The following is an 18,181-nucleotide window of genomic DNA, read 5'->3' as shown; positions in this document are numbered from 1 at the left end:
GCACAACTATTTATACACAATTATTATTAAATTAAAAAAAAATACATGATCATAATATAATAATTTTTTATTATAAATAAATGTTGTTAATGCTTCATAATCAAGTATTTACTAGTTTAGAAAGTTTTTTTTTTTTACAATTTCTTTTAGCAGGTTCTAAGTTTTTAAAATAACTACTGACGGATACTCATTGTAATGTATGAAAAAATATCTGACATGACTTCAATTTTATGTTCAGTTCAAGGAAAAGAAATAGAAGTTTTTAAAACATCATTGACTGTTAAAGTAAATACATCTACATCTTTACAAAATCGTTCAAAATAATTATCTTAATAATATTGAAAAAGTTAAAATTAGTGTGTATTAAATAACCTCTCGTATTAATGTTAGTAAGTGAAGCTACTGACTTGATAGAATATGTAGATGTATTTTTAAGAAATGCTAAACATCTCTCACAAACTTAAACTAATATTAGTGAACCAGAGTAAGTAAAATGTAACTTTGGCCAACAAGTGATGTAAAAACCAACACCTGAAAGTAGCTTGCATAAATTTGGCATTTGTTATTTTATTATTAACTCGTGAAACGATTGAAAACCGTTTTGCTTTTCGGGTTACGACAATTTAGAACAGAGCATTTATTAACCATTTTAAAATTTCAAGTACGAAAGTACTCGTATTATACATAATAACAGGACTACAAGACAAATACATATTAAAATAATTATTTTTGTAGTTATTATTTTTTTAATATAACTAGAACCACAGAATTGATGAAATTTTAAATTTCATCTATTCTGTGCTAAAACCAAGGTGTATTGATACGCCTTGGCTAAAACTAAATAATCTTTTTTTTAGAAACTACATTTCACTGTTAGATGACTCTAGTGCAGATATAAGGAAGTCAGTGACAGTACGTGTCGATACCTCCCCTACTCCCGCCATTCGGTGTTGCGTCCCACTAATCATAGTTCATGTTTAATAAGGAACTAATTATTTTACTAATTCACTCGATCCTCGTGGTTCATGCTTCATGAGTTATCAATTATTATCATAATCACTAATCAGAACACCAAGTTATATGCACAGATATACATAATAACGTAGTAGCACAGTATAAACTATAAAGAGTTATTACTCTTTATACTGTGGTAGTAGGTGGTAGTAGCGTTTTTATTTTTTTGATAGCATTTACCAATAACTTTTAATAATTAAATGAAAAAAACAAAAAAAATCATTATGTTTTCAAACTGATAACTTTAATTTTATTTATGTTATCCAAATAATAAAAACGCTACGACACAGATAAAGTTGTTGTCTATGCTTTGTAGAATTTTGGGTAATAATTCTAGTAATTCTACTGTAAAGTATAAATACCGAGGGAGTCGTGGTTCTATCCCACGCAAAACAGTTTGCTATGTTGCACATTTGTAAGACGGAGACAACGCATACGGGTATAGCGTCCTCTTAAAACCAGGTACAATATGTACAACCAACCACAGAACAACGGAAATCAGCAGAGGTACTTCGGACCCGTTAAAAATTTGCTCGTTTCCAGTCCTCTCTATCTTAGCCTGTAGTGGTATGTAATAATCACGAATTAAGATGTACTTAATCATCTTAATTAATCGTATATCTTAGTTCGTGGTAATAATGCATATACTGTATTACTGTGTTTTTGATTTTGAATAAACCTTGTCATACAAATAATCTGGTAGTTACTGGTTACTAAATCATAAACTAATGGTAATATTGCAGTGGTTTAAATAAAAAAATCTGGATTTTAACAAGGAGTATGAATATGAAAAAAAGTCAATTTTGATAAGAGGTGTACCTAGTTATTGTATTTTGTTTTTGGACTGCCGAGCTGGAGTAGGTTAGAATTAGAGTAGAGACACGGTCTTTGAAGATCTTCTAAAGTGGTTTTCAAACTGGGTGCCGCGGTCTTTCGGAAAGTTCAACTATTCGTCCAAGAATAAAATTATGAAAATAAAATTAATAAAAATTTGTTAGGCCATCAAGCACACAATTCTAATTAAAAGTACCTACTTATGTAATTATAATTTAAAACAATTTTGTTCATCTAATTATTGGCTGTGCGTCATTTATATGTTGTTTTATCAGTTCCTTATTACAGATCTACGCCCCGCCCCGCCTGATAACTGATAAGCTTTTAACCGCCAATTTAGTGCAAAAAAAAATCAGTGTGCCATGAAAATTTTTTGAGGAGCACGGCATGTTTAATAAAAGTTTGAAAACCACTGCACTATACACTTCGAATGCAGTAATATCATTTTTTCAATGCCGCTTATACTTTATTTTTGTGTAACGTGTCCTGTTCCGCGGTTTCGCGCCCATATATGTTTTTACTTTTATAAATCATAAACCACAATGGATAACGACGGTCAAGAAATCATCAACAAGGTGCGTATTTATATTGTGTTACTTGAGCCGCTGAATGGAAACAAATTCACTTTAACTACCAAGCACATTTTTGGAATTTTTACTTCGAAATATACGTATTTCAACGAGTTAAGAACGATGAAGTAAAAAAAAAATTTGCGGAAACCATTATTTTGGAAGTTATAGCCATCCTAATAGTTTGTGATTTTACGTTTATGCGCATGCGCGCAACGCTACTTGACTGCCACGGGCTGCGCTATAACAATTTTTTTTTTACGTTTTGTAACAAAAAAATTGAAAATATGCCTCGATTTGCTGTGTAAAACCACCTTAGGTAGGCCTCGAAATTAAGCAAAGCTGTTATGGCGAGTCTGTTTAAGTCACATAAGTATATTATAGTGGCTCCAGTTGCCAAACTCAAATGTCCTCCGCACGGTATTAAGTAGTGTTGCGCGCATGCGTATTAAATCTAAAATCGCAAACTTTGGATGGTTATAACTACCAAAATAATGGTTTCCGCAAATTTTTTTGAGTACCATCATTCTTAAATATATTTCGAAAAAAAATTCCAATAATGTGCTGGGTAGCTAAAGTGAATTTATCATAGATAATATAAGAATGGATAGGACATAAGAACTTATCACATGAAACTTTAGTCATACTATTTTTAAGGTTATATGGTGCAAATATTGATATAAAAATTGATAAATAATAATTAATATTTTTAATATTTTAAATATTTAACAAAGTTTAGAGTAATTTTCCGGCACAAGTGGTACAACAATCAAAATACAAACTGACAAATATCTAAATATAACTGACTATCATGTTATTCATTATTATTTAATAAAATAGTTTTGCACATAACCTTAAAAAGCCCCATATCGTCTTTCTCTCTTTACGTTCTCTCTCCACCAAAAAAGCACACGGCCCCATATGGAACTGGTATAGGCATGTCCTATCCATTCTTATATTATTTATGGAATTTATGCCAATTACCTAACCTAACTTAATAAGGTTTTAGCATGGAAAGGAATCTCAGCTGGCAGTGATTTTTAGATTTATTTAGCCATGAAATTAACAATTTGTATTGCTATATTATATTTAGCGATGGCGCAGACCACCTACTTCATGGTGGGGTAAATTTGGCTACGAGACGGCGCGCAGTGGCACGGGGAAGAGAGTATCGTCTTGTCTATTATTTTTTTTAATAGATTAAAAACATGATAAGTTAACGAAATCTGATTCTGAGTGAAACGATGAATGTATTGATTTTACAATGATATCACATATGTGTGTTTTTTTTATTTTTGTGTCTGAGTACACAATAAGTAGTCGAATAATGCTTCGATTTTCAACTTCAGTATCTTGTTCGATGGGAAAGTGAATATTGTTGGTGCATTTGGGAGGTCAAAATTTAAAATTGAAAATAGTTTTCAAAAGCGCCGGGAAAAACAACATAAAAATTAAGAAAAAACGGGGATTTTTACACAAAATCGAATTTTAGTTTTTGGTGTAACTTTAAAACAAATGATATATGTCGCATCCACATAGTGAAACCACTCATTTCATGAACTGGATATCCAGATAGTGAAATTCGTCCAGATTGTGAATTTTGACGAAAATACATTATATGGACATCCATTTCATGAAATGGACAATACCTATATCGTGTACTTTGTGTAATTATTATTTTATTATATAATGGTTCATAAACTAACATTATACATTTATACGTATATTATATTTAATTTTTCACGATTGATTACTATAGGTTATAATATTTTTATTTTATTTTATGCCTTATCCGTAATCTATATTATATGAGGCTATTAGAGAGATATCAAATTTAATTTCGGTAATTCCACATCCGATATCATATGAATGTTTCAGTTGACAGTTGACTGATACCTATGTAACTCCTAAGTTGTTCAAAAAATAACATTTAGTGAGTGTTTGTGTATAACACAGTTACTATTGTGTTTGCAGTTTATGCGTGTACCTATTTATTATTTCATATAGCAACTTTTAATAAAAATGGAAGAAAAGAACGTATTTTATGAAAAGCTAGATGAATTTTATAAATTGAAATCTAAAAAAAAACCGTTCCCTAAATATGTCCAATGACAGATGATTGCTGAAATAGAAATGGCTAAAATCAAAATGTAAGTAATTTTGGACTTAAATAAAAATTTACTTAATTAAATCAAATATCAATTTTAACACGTTTAAACAACAATAAAAAACTACTCGATAATTGATACAAATTGTAATATTTTTTATTATTATTTATTCTAACAGTGGTAAAGAAGATCGATGACAATACTATCTACTATCTACATATGATGTATTAAGTGTTGCAGAAAAAAAGTTTTTAATACACAAACAAAATGCAGATGATGAAAAAATAAGGTAAATTAATATAATATTTTAGCTAATATTATTTGAAACTAGTTTTTATTTTTATTTTTAATCTTTTTAATCTATTTCAGATTCTGAGCGAAGCGATGAATGTATTGATTTTACAATAATGTGTGTTTTTTTTTTTATTTTTTTTTTTTTTTTGTGTCTGTCATCACCTTTTAGGATAGTAAAGGTGCTTGGATTTTCTTCAAAAGTAACTTTTCTGATAGGAAAGTGAATCTAGTTGGTACTTTGGGGGGTCAAAAGTAAAAATTTCCCAGTAGTTTTCACAAGCGACGTGAAAAACAAAAGAAAAATTAAGGAAAAACGGGAATTTTTACGCAAAATATGTTTTCGAGAAAATCGATTTTGGTTTTTGGTGTAACTCTAAAAAAAATGACCGTAGGGACATGAAATTTTGACTGAATGTTTATATTAGCATTTTCTATACACCATAACATTTTGAAAATATTTTGACTCTTTTTGAGGTGTTTACGGCCATTGTCAGTTTTCAATTTTTTTAGTTTTTTTTTCTATAAATATCAATAAAATTTTATCTGTTGAGTAAAAATGCTTGAAAATTTAATAGAAGGCTCCTAGGTTATTGTTTCAAAGGCAGATGAAAAAAATTAAAAATCCTTAGTCACAGTTTTTAATTATAAGCATTTAAAGTTCAAATTTTGACAAAATACGGAAAAATCACGAAAAATAGCAAATTATTTTGATGAGAATTCATAAAAATTTTTCTTTTTAAATCTAAGATTTGAAAATGTAATATAAGATTACTCATAAGTTTGTCTACCTTTATCAAAAAAAAAATGTCTAGAAGAAACTTAAATTAAATTTTTATGAGCGTCTGAAGTTTATATTTTTACAACATTTGATATTTACTCGATTTCTCATGTAACAATTTTCTTATTTTGTTGTAATTAAAAAACGTATGACTGTAGATACTTGAAAATTTCACTGAATGGTTATATTAGCATTTTCTATACACGATAAAATTTTAAAAATAATTTGACTCTTTTTGAGCTGTTTACGGACATTGTCAGTTTTCAATTTTTTTAGTTTTTTTTTCTATAAATATCAATAAATTTTTATTTGTTGGGTAAAAAAGCGTGAACATTTAATATAAGGCTCCTGATATATCGTTCTAATAGCAGTTGAAAAATATTAAAAATACATAGGCACAATTTTTTTTTATATGCATTTAAAGTTCAAATTTTGACAACATTTATCAAATTTATAATTTATTAATTATTTTGTGGTTAAAAATTTATAAATTTTTAAATTTATAACTTTTATGGCTAAGGATTGAAAATTTAAAACAAGGCTCCACGTAAATAGGTTATATATAAATTACTTTATCCACAATAATATCATCAAATATACTTGGTAAAATTATAGGCTGACTGACCGTTTTCGCTCAGAATCGTTTTTCTTATACAATGATATTATATCATTGAATTCAAATTTAACACCATCCATTACAGTGACCCACTTGTAACCTACTGTACAGCAGAGCGACATCCACTTATCCACCTTTTTTATCTTAAAACAGCACACAACACAAAAAAAAGTTTTTTCAAATTATTATCCAATTATTATAGTTAATTTCATGAATATATTTATTTTAATATTTGCATTTTCTATATACAATAAAATTTTCAAAATATTTTTTTTTGTTTATTAGTCTTTTTTCTTTAAATGTCAATAAAACTTTATTTGTTGGGTAAAAAAGCTTGAAAATTTAATACAAGGCTCCTACTATATTGTTACAATGACATTTGAAAAATATTAAAAATCCTTAGTCACAGTTTTATTGATAAGCATTTAAAGTTCAAATCTTAACAAAATACGAAAAAATCACGAACATTAGCAAATTATTTTGAGTTGAGAATTCATAAAATTTTTTCTTTTTAAATCTAAGATATGAAAATGTAATACAAGATTATCCATAAGTTCGTCTACCTTTATCAAAAAAAAAAAATGTCTACAAGAAAGTCAAATTAAATTTTTATGAGCGTTTGAAATTCATATTTTTACAACATTTGATATTTACTTGATTTCTCATGTAACGATTTTCTTATTTTGTTGTAATTAAAAAACGTATGACTGTAGATACTTGAAAATTTCACTGAATGGTTATATTAGCATTTTCTATACACGATAAAATTTTAAAAATAATTTGACTCTTTTTGAGCTGTTTACGAACATTGTCAGTTTCCATTTTTTTTAGTTTTTTTCTCTATAAATATCAATAAAATTTAATTTTTTTGGTAAAATTGCGTAAAAATTTAATGCAAGGCTCCTGATATATCGTTCCAATAGCAGTAGAAAAATATTTAAAATAAATAGGCACAATTTTTTTTTATAAGCACGTAAAGTTTAAATTTTGACAAATATATCAAATTTATAATTTAATAATTATTTTGAAGTTAAAAATTTATAAAATATTCAACTTTTATAGATAAGGATAAAAATGTAAAACAAGGCTTCATGAAAATAGGTTATTTATAAATTACTTTATTCACAATAATATTATCAAATATACTTTGTAATATCATAAGCTGACTGACGTTTTCGCTCAGAATCGTTTTTCTTATACAATGATATTATATCATTGATTTCAAATTTAACACCATCCATTACAGTAACCCACTTGTAACCTACTGAACAGCAGAGCGACATCCACTTACCCACTTTTTTGTTTTTGGTTTCAAGTTTTATTTTTTATTTATTTGTTTTTATACGTATTTTTCGTACTTTTATACCAATAAGCGGTGGTAAATTACACATACCTACTTCTGATTGCCCGATTTTAATTTTTAATATATGTATGAATTCTTTGGAAAAATAACTAGGCTTTCTAGGAAGTCGATTTTCAATTTTAAATTTTAAAGGACCATAAAATTTGGATATTTTTTTTAAAAAATCTCATGAAATAATTACATTACATTTGTATTTATTTTGGGCTTTTTGGGTTTTATATCAAAAAAGTAGCTCCTACAAAGCGTAGTCAAGGAGCTTACGAATTCAACCCTTTTTCCGAAATTACAATCAAACTTCAGGAAGTAAGTTTAATTTACTACCGCTATTGGTAGTTTTTATAGGTGATGCATAGATTAATATATTTCGTTGTTCTCGATTTATTGACATGTGGGTGTACGTGCGAGAGTGGCACACGGCGGATTCCCAACGTATCTACGCACACTAATGATCATTTACTTTGCACACAACCACACTGCGTAACGAGTATAAGACATCAAATTGCCTATACGCGACCCCGTTTTAAATCACCGCCTTCAATCCCCTTAACAAAAATTAATAATAATAAATTAAAAATGTATCAATAACATAATATTATTATATGAAAACTTGTTTTTAGCGGTTTGTAGATATTTTCAATAAAAATAATACGGACTTATCAATCGATAAATAACTATGGATTACAGTACGACTTGACGGCGACCAAAACGTGTTCATTTCTGCGCATCCCCACCACATTTATATTTCCTGTCAAGGTTGCCTACCGTCGGAATTAATTGTCGATCGACGTCGTATCATTGTCGAATGGCGTTGTTATAATATACAGAGCGGTTACTGGTGTAATTTGTTTATTATTATTACATGTTTTATGGGGGTTTTAATAATAAACAAGGTGGGCAAGTGGATGTCGCTCTGCTGTACAGTAGGTTACTAGTGGGTTACTGTATAATGGATGGTATTAAATTTGAATTCAATGATATAATATCATTGTATACGAAAAACGATTCTGAGCAGTGACTGTTGGTCAGTGTGGATATTTTATATTGCTATTACTATTATTAGTAATATGGTAGCCAGTAAGTTGAATTTATACTATAAAATTACAACAAAAAAACTAAAATCGTTATTCTCGGTTATTTAATATGTAGGTATTTTCCTCCATATTTGAACATTTTTTAGATTTTTTGGTTACAGAATAACCTTCGTACGTGGAACCTTGTAAGTTTTCAATCCTTAGCTACAAAAGTTGAACATTTTATAAATGTTTAACTTAAAAATCATTATTACATTTTAAATTTGATAAATGTTGTCAAAAGTTGAACATTAAATGCTTATAAAAAAATTGTGCCTATGTATTTTTAATATTTTTCAACTGCAATTTAAGCAATGTATCAGGTGCCTTGTATTAAATTTTGACTCTTTTTGGCCCAACAAATGACATATTATTGATATTTATATGAAAAAAAATTAAAAAAATTTGAAACTAAAAATGTCCTTAAACTGCAGTTCAAAACAAATCGAAATTTTATCGTGTATAAAAAATGATTATATAAACAACCAGTGAAAATTCATATACCTACGATAATTTGTTTTAGAGTTACACCAAAAACCAAAATCGATTTTGTCGAAAACCAATTTTGCGTAAAACTACCCGGTTTTCCTTAATTTTTTTTTGTATTTCATGACGCTTTTGAAAATGATTGGGAATTTTATATTTTGACTTCCTCAATTCAAAAACAATATTCACTTTCCCATCGAACAAGATACTGAAGTGGAAAATCGAAGCGACTACTTATCGTGTACAAAGACAAAAAAATTTTTTTTTTAAAAAATACATATCATTGTAAAACCAATACATTCATCTCAGAATCTAAAAAGTAATAATCAAAATAAATAATACTTCATAAAAATAACTTCTATACTGATATACTATATTATAATGGTTAGTCGGGGTAATATTTGTGGTGCGTTACTTGAGCCGTATGTATACAGAAATCGGACGCCGCATGGTGAGGGAAATTTGGCCTCTCGACGTCTGAGTTAATTCATTTCGATGCGTGTGGTGGTCGCACTCTCATGTAACGGAGTATACAGAGTGTCCCGCGGGGATTTACCCATTGCCATATATCCTGAGATAATAAATATATCATAAATCTGTTTTTTTATTAGACTCACAGAGATAAGGACACATTTTATTTTTTAATTTAATTAATTTTTACTTTTTTTTACATTTTTTTTACATTTTTAAAACAATTGGAGATAGCTATTTTGACTTTTCAACACAATATTTTCATTAATCATGATTTTTAATAATTTATTTAGTTTATAGGTAAAATGGCAAAAAACCTGTTTTTGTCCGGCGCGGGCGGTGAGTCCCCCCTCTACGGCTAATGCGTATATCCTCACGGGACACCCCAGTGGCGGACTGGGAGAAAAAAACAGTCCAGGAAAATTTAATTTTAGAGGTTCTCAGTATACTAACGGCCCTTTATATAATATATATGTATATATTTTTTTTGTAAACACAATTTACCTTTTAAATTTTTAAATATTTTAATTAATTGATATAAAACAAACTAAAATAACTATTGTACATTTTTAGAGTATATCCCTTTATATATATTATAGCTATAGTTATATAGCCTATAGCTTTCCTCGATGAATGGACGATCCAACAAAAAAATAATTTTTCAATTCGAACCAGTAGTTCCTGAGATTAGCGCGTTCAAACAAATAAACAAACTCTACAGCTTTATATATTAGTATAGATTAGATGATATTTTAATTTTTAATTTAACAGTAATAATATTAATAAATATATATTTTATACGAGCAGCGGGCCACCGGGAAATTTCCTAGTATCCTGGTCGTCCAGTCCACCACTGGGACACCCTGTATATAAGAAACCATAGTTAATAATATTATACTCTGTGCTTCGAGGAACGCATGCGGCAGATGGCCTGTGCATACAGCGGCTCAAGTAAGTAGTAACACAATATAAACACGCGCCGTGTTGATGATTTCTTGATCGTCGTTATCGATTGTGGTTTATGAGTTAAAAAAGTAAAAACATGATCGGGCACGGAAACACGGAACAGGACAGGTTACATTTCCTCTGAAGTTATGGGCAGCAACAAGTTCAAGCTCACAAAGAATCACCAACGCTTGCGAATCTTTTCATTCGAAATTGTATAGCTTTTTTGATTCTCCTCACTCAAACATACAAATTGATAGGAGCTTTCAAAAATATACAAACTGATACTATAATATTGATAAGAAGTCTAGAAAAACTTTGAGTACCCAGAAAACTAATATGAGATAGATATGGTAGTTTTAATAATAAAAAAGTAATAATCAAAATAAATTATACTTATTTCATAAAATTAACTCCTATATTGATATATTATAATATTATAATGGTTAGTCGAGGTAATATTTGTGGTGCGTTACTTGAACCGCTAACGTATACAGATAGCGGAGCTACATGGGGGGGGGGGGGGAATTTGGCCTCGCGCCTAATTCATTTTGATGCGCGTGTGTGACCTGAGCGACGAGCGTAGGCGATTAAATTGTACGATGGTATTTCTAGATAGATGGATGAGGTTGTTGAACCAGGTATAGTGAGGAATAGTGTTTCCCAATATGTTTATATCTGGCGGCAATAACTGATAGAAGATTTGATCATTGGAAGGACAGAGGTTATGTAACTGAGATAACCTTCAGGAGAGTCAATGACGACCAATGAACCAGCATTTTCCGAAAGCCAATATAATGCTCAAGGTTATACATCTCATCCATCTATTCATCAAGTTATACATATTTTATTAGATGGTATTCAAAGTGAATCTTATTTAAAAATATTTAGTATAAAACAGCAAAATATTAACAAGCCTCGTAAAGAAGAAAAAGAAAATATTATATTTCTAATATTAATTATTAGAATTAGTTTAAGACTTTAGTATTAACGTGGAAAAATTATAAAACCTTCAACAGAGTCAAGGACGACCAATGAACCAGCATTTTTCGAAAGCCACTTTAATGTTCTAGCTAGGTTATACATCTTATCCATCTATTCACCAAGTTATACATATTTTATTAGATATTCAAAGTGAATGTTATTTAAAAATATATTGTATAAAACAACAAAATATTAACAAGCCTCGTAAAGAACAAGAAGAAAATATTATATTTCTCATTAATACGTGGAAAAAATATAAAAATAATGAGATATCATAATTATTTAATGACGTTGGGAGTTTGGGACAATGTTATTGTACCTAAAAAAAAATAAGAACTTGATTTTTGTTATATTTTCTAATTTTTTTTTGGAGCGTATATTCGAAGACGAATATCTGAAAATTATTGTAATGTATTGTGATGTAATTTAATTATATTTTATTTTTGACTATATGTTAGGTACGTTATTATTTATTATTAATGTTATAAAATTTTTTGAACTTTATGAACTTATAATTTGTTTTTTTGTATGACGCGCAATCAATATTTCCTACTAGGTATACGTATTGTTGTATTAAATTATTATTATTTTTACTATCATCATTATGAGTGCATCTTATTACTTTATTTTTGTAGACGAATACCGAAGATTATTTCTTTTTTTTGACGCGTAATAATTGTGATGTATATATTATAATTATTTATTTTTGATTATACGTATTATTACGTTATTAATACTTATTATTAATGTTGGGACATTTTTTGAATTTTATGAACTTAATTTATGTTATAATTTGTTTTTTGTTTCATGTATATGTAATATACTAAGTCTTAGTAGTGTAAGCAAACCATTAAAGATAATATTATAGGACAATAAAACTAGTGCTCATTTCTTCAAATCTAACAGCTCATTCGTGTAACGCCCCGTATAACTTGGGGTTGCTATGTATAAATAATACCTATATATATCTATTATTATGTATAATTATATCGGCTGTTGTAAACTACGAATCTACTTCTTCTTTGAGTGCCGTATTCGTTAACGAACAATTGCATTGGAATTTATATTATAGTAATTCTATCTTTATTAATGGCTGTTCTGTATAATGATATCGTAGATGTATTGAACCAATTTCTTAGGTTGTCCATCCAAGAAATTTGAAAATTTGTCCACGGTTCCTTTTTCCAGCTATTTTCCCCTGAATTATTAGTTGTAATAGACTGTATTTTTCTGGATGCCGGCGATGCCGCATAACATATTGTCTTAGATATTGAAGTTTCTGCGTTTTTGTTGTCTTGACTACTTCAAGATTTTTATTAATTTGTTAAAATATTATGTTGATATTCGTTATGTGATCGCACCAATTTAATATTTTGCGGTATATCGACATCTCAAATGCTTAGATTCGGTTGGTTAGGATAAACTACGAAAACATTTTCGTAGATATTGAACTAACTAGGGCAATTTTTATTGAGGGGAAAAACCCATTAACTATATTTTTCCAATATATCTTCAATTTTTAATAAATTGACAAAATCTTTTTCAATTTTATGTAGGTTAGAAAAATTCAAGAAACGGTCTAGCGCGGCATGCTCGTCGTTGTTAGCTATATAATAATGTCATGCCAAATGTATGAAAACATTTTTCGTGATTATTGATAATAATTATTAATATTATATTATATTATTAGAAGTGCTATGAAAATATTTGGGGTGGACTAGCCACTCCAAGTCCCCACCAAGTTGCGCCCATATAATATTATGTATAATGACGTAAATCATATGAAGCTTTTTTTTTTTTAAATAGAAAATTTACAATCCGTAACATGTACAATAAGCAAATAGAATAATAACGGAAAATATTTGCCAGATGATTTAGTACGAGGAAGGAGGCTGTCTTGTGACAGAACCCTCATAAGATTAATGGTTGAATATATACATTTCGAAATAATTGTAACATAATAATTGAGATAGTAGTTTTATAGTGTTAAAAATAATATGAATCGAAGACCTATAAGGTACAATAGTTACATATACATATTCGACGATTAGAAATATTTTAATTTAATTATGAGATAAGAATGATGATCATAAAACTATGGAACAAGCTGTTTGTTTAGAACTGCTGTAAGGAGCGTAATGAGGGTAGTAATTAATGAGGAAAGTTCTGATATAAATTTAGCTAGTGGCTTATCAGTAGCGTAGCCAGGATTTCTAAAATAGGGGGGGGGGGGAGGAACATACAAATCGTATAACAATTAAATTTGTACTGTTTGCATTATAAAAAGTAACGTACGCGCTGGCATAGCCGAAGATTTTAAATTATGATCAAATTTTTCAATTTAAAATAAGCAGCGGTTCTTAGACCAATAAGCTAGACAAAACTGGAAGAATTTGGTTTGACAAATTTTATTTTTGAAAACGGATTATGATTGGTTAATAAGTTTACTAGGTTTTGCTAGAGGCGATTTTTAATATTCCTATTATTGTTAGTGTCATGATGAATAATATATATACGAAAATATCATATTTTTATTCTTGGATATCACACCAGAAAAAATAAATATTCAATATCGCTTCTGGCAAAACCTAGTAAACTTGTTAATCAACCATAATTTGTTTTCAAAAATAAAATCCGTCAAACCAAATTCATCCAGTTTTGTCTAGCTTATTTGTCTAAAATTCACTTTATTTCATCGACTGGAGCCCCCTTAAGTAGTATGTATACTGGCCGTTTCTAAGGAGTACAATATAGGAAATTTTCTATTTATATGTATGCGGGGCATGTAAATGTGTACGTAGTAAGTGATCATTAGTATGAGTGAGTGACTGTATAAAATAAATAGCCGAGCGCTCCCGCACGTGCACGCACATGCCAATTATGCAGTACTTTATACAATAATTACAAATGTGAATTTTAGTGAAACATTGAAACTTAGTTTCATATTTCCAATAATGTAGCTTACTGAGTGATACTATGATAGTATAAACACCTATTATACAAATTGAAGAGAAGAAGTTTATCCAGGCATGAACCTATAAGAGTCGATTATCGATATTTTGTATTCAATGTCTAATATTTGGCTCTAAAACTTGTGATATTTTACTTTTTGAATTGAAATTATTGAGTTTAGTAATTAAAATATCGAAAATTGACTTCTACGCAGGCACAGATAAACTTCTCTTCTACAATATTGAACTTTACTTTCAAACCACCCAGTAAACCATATTATTGGAAATACAAAAATGCATTTTCATAGAATTTTTTAATATTATTCATATTCTTTAAATGGAAATGCGAACGCGGTTGGTTACCGCAAGGAACATATTATATAAAATTCACGGCTGATTGCCTAGACAAAACAATTGATAACATTGAGACGTGTTGTTAAGTGGTGACACTCACGTTTGTAACCGTACTAGGTACCACAGCTAAGAAAATAGACTTTTCTATTGCTATAATATTAAATAATGTTAAATCAACTTTTTGAAAAAAACATACTTTTTTAACAATAACAGACTGTTATAAACAAAATTAATAAAAATACGGCCGATGGGGGGCATGGCCCCTCTTTCCCCCTGGCTACGCCACTGTGGCTTATCATCAGCGTGGCTAATAGCCTGCTAATAGTTGTGAGATATTATTGGAATCGGTAACGGAGCCGTAAGAAGCAGCTTCTTTGGAAGGGTCGATTTTTGTGGAGTGGTCACCCCCACATTTAACACACTGTGAAGGATGATGACAATCAGTGGCGGCTCGTGGGTGCTGGTGGTTGGGGCGTGACTTTAAATATAATGGCGGTAGCCATAGGTATAACAAATTATTTAAATATACAAAAATATACATCTTACCATGACAAAATAGATCTATTTTGTCATGCATCTTTCTTTTTATTTAGTCGCAGGTCGCAGTAGAAAATGGAAAATAATAATAATAGCGATTAGCAACCGACAACGCTGTTAATTTAAAAATAAACTACCCAATATAGTAATATATAAATATTTTACTGTATGGACAACGCTGCCGGTCACCCAAACACTGCTCGTGTGTTGTGACAAATGTAGGTAACTAACTAGTAGGTAATTTATAACTATTTTACTTTTTAAAAATTTGCAATATTTTTAAAAATGTAGAAATTAAGAATATTATACAATTAATTTTCTTCATTTAATTAATTAAAGTAGAGGGTGCGATCGTCCCGTCGTACAAACCACGAGTCGGCACTGATGACAATAATTTGCGGTGTGACCTAATTCTAGCAGTTTCGGCACTGAGGTGGACGGCTGCATGTTACTTGTGTCCCAAAAATGAAAAAAGGTATATTTTTCAGGTAGTAAATTTGACCGGTAACTTGCGTCCCTTTTGCGGGCCGCAAGTCGGCAATATAATTATTATTGGTATTATCTACTAAAATCACTAAAATCGATAGTTCATAAACTGTACTGTATGATAATTGATAAACGTTTCATTTAAATTTCAACCCATGTAACGTATATCATGACATGACGATTTATTATTACTACATATTATTATTATCAAAAGTAAATTATTATTATTATTACCATAAATATCATGACAAAAACTATTATCATAAAATATGAGTATTATTTTGAATTATTATATTATATTATACTATATTTGAATTGAAAATTTATTATTACTACATATTATTATTATCATGACAAAATGTAAAACATTAATTTTTATATTATTAATATTATTATTATTATTACCATACATATCATGACAAAAGTTATTATCATAACATATTATGAGTTTTTTTTATTTATACTTCTATATTATAAATTAAATTAAACACCAATGACCAATGTATTGTTTTTAATTTAAATTTTAATATCGATTATATCGATATTTTCGGGACGCAATTAGTTTATAAAAAAGGTATACCGGGACGCAAATAGACCAAGACCTTTTTTGAACCTTTTTTTGTGGGACGCAACTCACCTACCTAATGATAATAATTTTTTGATTTTAGAGTGCAAAATTGAAGAGCAGTTTAGAATTTCTTTATTGTTGGTGTTGGGATTTAACTCTAGGAGAAACAGTGGGCATGGGTGGCCATTTTTGATGACGTTCGTGACTCGTCTGGTGGAGTGACCTAACTCTGAGAGCTCGTCAGATATATCAGAGATGAGTGTTGTGTGGGGCAAGTTTCTGATTATGACCTATATATGTATTGGTGACATGAAAGTATGAAAACGGGCACTGGTGGCCATTAGGTGATCTATGATAACGTTAAACATTTGGCGTCCATGAGGTCGAACAATCAGAAAAGAAGACGTAGACTTACATACAAGAGAACCCAGTGAAACAAATTACTTGGTTTTTTTTCCTATTTGGACAGGTGAATTTGGCAGGTGGTGTTATCCATATTGGAATGAAAACGCGTTCAACGGAGTGAAACCCGTGAACTGTTAACTGTTTACATAACTAAAAACGCGATAACAGAGCGGACAATCGTACATATGTGCAGGTTAACACCGAACTGATATGAAGCTTAAGGTAGGGTTATTATTTGTTACCACAAACCATATAAAACAAGTGACTATTTTCCCACAGTCTATGGTGTTACTTACTCCTGCAAATCCAACGAAGGGTGTAGAGTGCGCGCGTCGCTGGCCATTGCCGTGATGGCGTCCCTGAGTGATGAAGACCACGGGCGGAATTCAGCCGATGACTTTGACGACGTCCACGCTGCTGCGGCCAACATGGCTGAACCGATCAGGACGGAGTCGTCTTCCGTGGAAGTACGTACTGGTAGCGCGGCAACGTTAGCCTGACACTGTAAAAACGTCAGGTTTCGGCAGAGTCCGCCGCACACGAGGATCTCTTGGACGTTTAACGATCCTCCGCTCTTCTTCTCCATCGATCCTATGATGTGCCTGGTCCCGTACTGGACCGAAGTGCATGCAACAATTTAATGCACGTGGTATAGAAGTGTGAACGAATAAGTACGCATGTAAATTAGATTGTAGGTTGCTTATAATATTTTTGTTGTATATGTATGTTATATAGTACCCATATCCTTTCATCATATATATAATATGTGATTTATAAATATGATGTGGTTTTTTATATTTAAAGTTCAAAATGTAAATTCGTACTGCGTTTTAAAATACTACGCCTGAGGGAATGTGAACGCCTGGCTGACCGTCTACCTTTTCCTGGAAGTGTACCTGTTTGACAATTGTCTCTTGTCATACTACTTTCATAATCTGTTGACTTGCACTTCCAATATTAATGCAGCCTCGCTGTTGTGTTTGCTCCCATATTTACCACAGAATAACTTATCATATTATTGTTTACTATACTTTTTAATTAACAAAATCTGTTGATTATTTAATATACGTTGTGATTAAACGGATATCATCCGTTACACCATATTATAAAAAGACTCTGGCTCACGAGAGAAGTGAAATGTTTCACGCATATAGACTGACGCACCGACCGTTCCGAGTCACCAATTCCCCTATTTTGCACTCAATAGTAATACCAGTGCTAGCAGTACTAGGCCCTATTTTTAATTCATTGCAATATGATTATAATATGTAATTTAAATTGATTTAATATATTATATTATATTGTTTAAAAAGTGTAAGTATACCTAATATATGGTATCCGGCCAAAA

The 18,181-nt window shown here is 30.0% G+C and overlaps 1 protein-coding gene and 1 long non-coding RNA gene across 6 annotated transcripts in view; one reads left to right on the top strand and one right to left on the bottom strand.

Annotated features, from left to right (window-relative positions):
• Positions 1 to 18,181, bottom strand: part of LOC132947066 (FGGY carbohydrate kinase domain-containing protein) — a 44,406-nt gene that overhangs the window by 1,138 nt on the left and 25,087 nt on the right. For 4 of the 5 annotated variants that reach the window (XM_061017245.1, XM_061017243.1, XM_061017244.1 and 1 more), the window contains one exon: positions 17,130 to 17,446. In XM_061017245.1, the coding sequence (XP_060873228.1) occupies positions 17,130 to 17,446 (317 nt within the window). Of the gene's footprint in view, positions 1 to 9,300; positions 9,704 to 17,129; positions 17,447 to 18,181 lie in introns of those variants that run through there. The other variant, XM_061017247.1, reaches the window with a different exon arrangement.
• Positions 3,569 to 17,248, top strand: LOC132947072 (uncharacterized). Its single transcript, XR_009664824.1, has 4 exons — positions 3,569 to 4,567; positions 4,704 to 4,814; positions 16,898 to 17,055; positions 17,113 to 17,248. It is a non-coding gene; the product is annotated as an uncharacterized LOC132947072 (long non-coding RNA).

This window comes from Metopolophium dirhodum, chromosome 6 (assembly GCF_019925205.1).
Source record: "Metopolophium dirhodum isolate CAU chromosome 6, ASM1992520v1, whole genome shotgun sequence".
In the NCBI taxonomy this organism is placed as follows: domain Eukaryota; kingdom Metazoa; phylum Arthropoda; class Insecta; order Hemiptera; family Aphididae; genus Metopolophium; species Metopolophium dirhodum.
This window is presented reverse-complemented; position numbering and strand designations above follow the sequence as displayed.